The sequence below is a fragment of the Watersipora subatra genome, chromosome 6 (assembly GCF_963576615.1).
Source record: "Watersipora subatra chromosome 6, tzWatSuba1.1, whole genome shotgun sequence".
Taxonomy (NCBI): domain Eukaryota; kingdom Metazoa; phylum Bryozoa; class Gymnolaemata; order Cheilostomatida; family Watersiporidae; genus Watersipora; species Watersipora subatra.
Window position 1 is genome coordinate 7,584,696 of NC_088713.1, and position 4,393 is coordinate 7,589,088.

At 34.6% G+C, this 4,393-nt stretch overlaps 1 protein-coding gene across 1 annotated transcript; it reads right to left on the reverse strand.

Moving 5' to 3' along the window:
• Positions 1 to 1,120: 1,120 nt before the first annotated feature.
• Positions 1,121 to 2,078, reverse strand: LOC137398002 (cyclin-dependent kinase inhibitor 1C-like). Its single transcript, XM_068084102.1, has 3 exons — positions 2,058 to 2,078; positions 1,843 to 1,922; positions 1,121 to 1,694 (listed from the first exon to the last, which is right to left on the reverse strand). Exons 1-3 carry the CDS (start codon positions 2,076 to 2,078, stop codon positions 1,121 to 1,123), a joined length of 675 nt encoding a protein of 224 aa, XP_067940203.1.
• Between the last annotated feature and the right edge of the window lie 2,315 nt (positions 2,079 to 4,393).

The following is a 4,393-nucleotide window of genomic DNA, read 5'->3' on the forward strand; positions in this document are numbered from 1 at the left end:
TAACTGTAACTTTTAAATTTCATATCATGAAGAGAATGTCTTTTGAAAGTCAAATAAATTAGAAAAAATAACACAATTACAAAACCACTTTAAAACTTCCCAAAATGCTACGTGTATACGTAAAATTGGCATGAACTTTATTAAACATAGCACACAGAATTAAATAAGAATTTTTATTTAAACTTTAGAGAGTTCCATTTTGCATGTGTCAATTTGAAACTAATTATTCTGGTCAAAAGCTTTTTGTACTACTAGCTACGCAAAGCTTGGCATTTAGCCAGTAAATAACCAAACATAATAAGTTGATCAATACTTTTCACACAGTGCAGTCATAGGAGTTGATTTTAAGGTCTTCATTGGTTTATCATCACATTCATTTTAATTAGTTATCCTGCTAGAGTCAAAACTTGGAATAAGTAATTTATCACTTCATAGTGTAATTAAAAACGGTTGGCGGTAATTATGACACAGAATTGCCACCATTGTCACCAAAAGACAGAGGTTTTTAGATTGAATGGCGGCCCCGAGGAGAGCTGAGGTGGGAAAGGGGAACTATTGAAAAGAATATCAGTTGGTACTTATATTTATAGACTGCTAGCGTGCGTAATAGAGTTCTCTGAATTTATCGCTGTTTATTCAAATTTGAGCCGTCAATTATAATGCGCTCGTTTAATACATGTTCATTGTAGTATAATATTATATGTATGTTTTTATTAGCAATTTTTTATGTTAACCATTTATTATCATATTGTTTTAAGTTTGGCATGTTACTATATAAATACTCAAAAAATCATTAATACTTGTATTGTGTGATTAGTTAGTGACAAATACTATCACTTTTGTATTCAAAATATTTTATTGTGGCAACGGTTGACTTAATTATTGTGAAGCCAATCAATTGTAGATTTTTCTCTTGGTTTGCTATATAACCTTTCAGTTTTGTCATTGCTGTTGTTTTACTGCTTGGTGCTGATAACACAAATAAAGATACTGCGTTCTTTACAATAGCTCTGCTTGATTTTAAAAAAGCAAATAGTGTAAAAAATTCTTGTAACCATTTCTGACTTTAGCATTGTGATATTAACCAGTGTATCATAGCTGCATTCACTATAAGTGCTATTTACCCAACATCAAGACTTATTGCGCTCTGCTTACTAGGGTGTAATAGTTGAGAAAAAACACCATTGAGTCTGTTTATCTGCTCGCCCTTGAGTCTGTTTATTGGCTCACCATCGAGTCTGTTTATCGGCTCACCCATGAGTCTGTTTATCGGCTTACCATCAAGACTGTTTATCGGCTCACTCTCGAGTCTGTTTATCGGCTCACTGATGAGTCTGTTTATCTGCTCACTCTCGAGTCTGCTTATCGGCTCGCCCACGAGTCTGTTTATCGGCTCACTCTTGAGTCTGTATATCGGCTCACCCACGAGTCGGTTTATCGGCTCATCATTAAGTCTGTTTATTGGCTCACCCTCGAGTCTGTTTAACGGCTCATCCATGAGTCTGTTTATCGGCTCGCTCACGAGTCTGTCTATCGGCTCACTCTCGAGTCTTTTTATCGGCTCACCCACGAGTCGGTTTATCGGCTCATCACCGAGTCTGTTTATTGGCTCACCCTCTAGTCTGTTTAACGGCTCACCCAAGAGTCTCTTTATCGGCTCGCTCACGAGTCTGTCTATCGGCTCACTCTCGAGTCTTTTATCAGCTCACCCACGAGTCTGTTTATTGGTTTGCTCTCGAGTCAGTTTATCGGCTCATCCATGAGCCTGTTTATTGACTCATCGAGCTTGCGGGAGCTCACTCTTGAGTTGAGAGTCATCTATCCTTGTCTAGTACAATTTACTTCACAGGATCAAATGCCAACTTCATCTGAATCATCGCTGTTTTTAGAAACTTTATATTGGCAGAACTATGAAGCTGCTCCTATAAATCAAAACTTTATAGGCCATTGAGGCTAAGAAAGCTCAAGAAGTAATAGCAGGGGTGCTGGAAGGGTTGGTTGGGACCAAAGCAATGATGAAAGCAATCTTAGTACCAGCAGTAGCATTGCTCACTCACCTGAGCTTTCTTCACCGACATTCTCTAGTTCTAGTAGCGACTATGACGGTGATCGTAGAAGTGATAGAGGTGGTGGAACGGGTAGAAGCATTATGAGCAGTGAAAGCAGTAGAGAAGGTAGAGATATCGATGCAGCACGGGGAGCCCAAAGCTTTAGCACTGCTAGTAATGCTGATAGCAGAGACAATTTTGAAGTTTTAACAGGGCTCCCTCTCATACCCCTTTTTGACCTTACTCAGAATAACGAAAATGTTCAACTTGTGGGTGTAACAGGTCAAAGTAACACTACTGGTAGTGCTGGAATACGATCTAATCTTATTTGTGACATAGACAATAATGTCATACTACCGAAACAAAAGCGACATGGGCAACAGCGAAAAATAAGTAAGTTATGGTTTTGTGGAACCACTCCTACTACATAGATTGTACAACCTCGGACCAAATCCAGATCTAAATGTTCCTGAGTATACACCAATATATCAGACCGTTCCTTTGAATGACAAACCTCGACCTTATTAAAACATCGAGGCACTAACTAGTCTCTAACCATAGTTACTAACCTAATCATTCTGATAACAAACAAATCGGTGCCGTAAATTTGGTCATGATGTCATAATGGTAGCACAAAAACTTGCTTCCAAAACCAAATTGATAAAAAATTATGCTTGGAAAGTTTTTCTTCTTTCAAATGTTTCTTCATTGTGCAATTTATTGGGCAAACAGGTGTTTCAATTGCTTGTGAACACTAGCTATATGTTCATCGAATTAATACCCAATAACAATTTTTTTAAATAAAATTTCTTGACTCGAACAATACTTTTTTACATCTCTAATACAATAAATAAGCGAGATCAGAAAATATTTATTTCTTTGAACCCATAATTTGGTTCAACAGACATGACATTTTTTATTGAATAAACTACCTTTCAACCAAAATAGCCTCCTAAATATGATTAAATTTTGTTTAGTTCATGTAATATGAAAGAATCGACAAATTAATTAGTTTTTTACCTCAAAGTCTTTGCCCAAGCACAAAATCTTATTTTTTAATCAACACACTACCCATATAATTAAGTATAAAAGGTCAACATTAAATGATGACCTCATGAAAATTAAATAAATAAAGTTACAATTTTTAAGTAAAGATGGCGGGTCAATCTAGTCCTAAATCTGAAACCTGTCGGCCGGAAACTTCTCGAACAGCAAATATAATTATTGCATTTGTGTTTGGAAGGTATGATGCACTAATGTGTTTACTGGTTGCAATGCTTACGTTTTTCAGTTTTATTGTATAAAAGTAAACAAATTTTAGAATAATGCTAAGAGTAAACCCAGAGCTGTCCAGAATTACTTCTCTTCTTTCTTTTGCCATTTGCCTTTTTCTGTGTGATTACAATTCGTGAATGTGCTAATTGGTTGTAGTTGTCTTTAATGTATTCAAAGTCACAATTTAAGTTTTTAATCTAGTAGAATGAAATGTATTTATATATAAATCAAAGATTCTAAGGAAGGCAAGCAAGCCCAAATGCTTGAAAAAGTCTTTTGTTTTTCACACGAAATAAACAATATGTGTTCTGAGCCAAAAATAGCTTGTATAAAAATCATAGGTGATAATTTCTATATCATTATTAAAATTCAGAAATGAACTAAATTGGGAACAAAGTAAAATAGAGATATTTTTACAAAATAAATTTAATATCCAAAACAATTCATTTAGTATTTTTATTACCAAAATTGTGCTTTCGTAGAAGCCCACTGTCTAAAAGTATCTGAAGAATTTTTCCTGATAGCATCACTTCAATCAAGCCTGATGTTTTAGAATGGGGACAATTGATGAAATGGGGACAACTGATGAAATTGGGACAACTGATGAAATTGAATTTATGAAGTCAGTGTTTCTGGATGAGCGAGCGGATGTCACCAGCAATGACATTCAAAAAAACTTGCTAATTTTCCGTGAGTTTTAAACATTCCATCAAATTACATTGACATTAAATTGAGTTATTGGCATTCTGTCAAATTACATCTATATATTTTTTTTGAAAGTTTGTCATCTTTTTGTCATCACTTTTTTTCTGTTTGGGTGTATACCTGCCTGTTTATTTTGATATTTTCGCATTATGATGCCAATACTGAAACGAACTAAAATTATACACTTGTATACCAAATAACATTTCATTATAATCCTATCAAAACAGACTATATGTAGCCTTTATTTGCTAATTATTTCACATTTATGTTTAAACACCTTCAAAGTTTTATTTTTCCTCCTAGTTTAGTTCAACAAAACATTTCTCTTAGAATTTAAACTTTAAAAGCTGTTTGAAAATTTGGAA

What these genes read in the sequence shown, in the direction of transcription:
- LOC137398002 (XM_068084102.1), bottom strand. Translation starts at nt 2,078, where the DNA reads ATGTCGGTGAAGAAAGCTCAG. An exon ending in TGTCGGTGAAGAAAGCTCAG is followed by an intron (nt 1,923 to 2,057) that starts GTGAGTGAGCAA and finishes TTTGATTTATAG; the next exon opens with GAGCAGCTTCATAGTTCTGC. An exon ending in TTGGCATTTGATCCTGTGAA is followed by an intron (nt 1,695 to 1,842) that starts GTAAATTGTACT and finishes AGCTGATAAAAG; the next exon opens with ACTCGAGAGTGAGCCGATAG.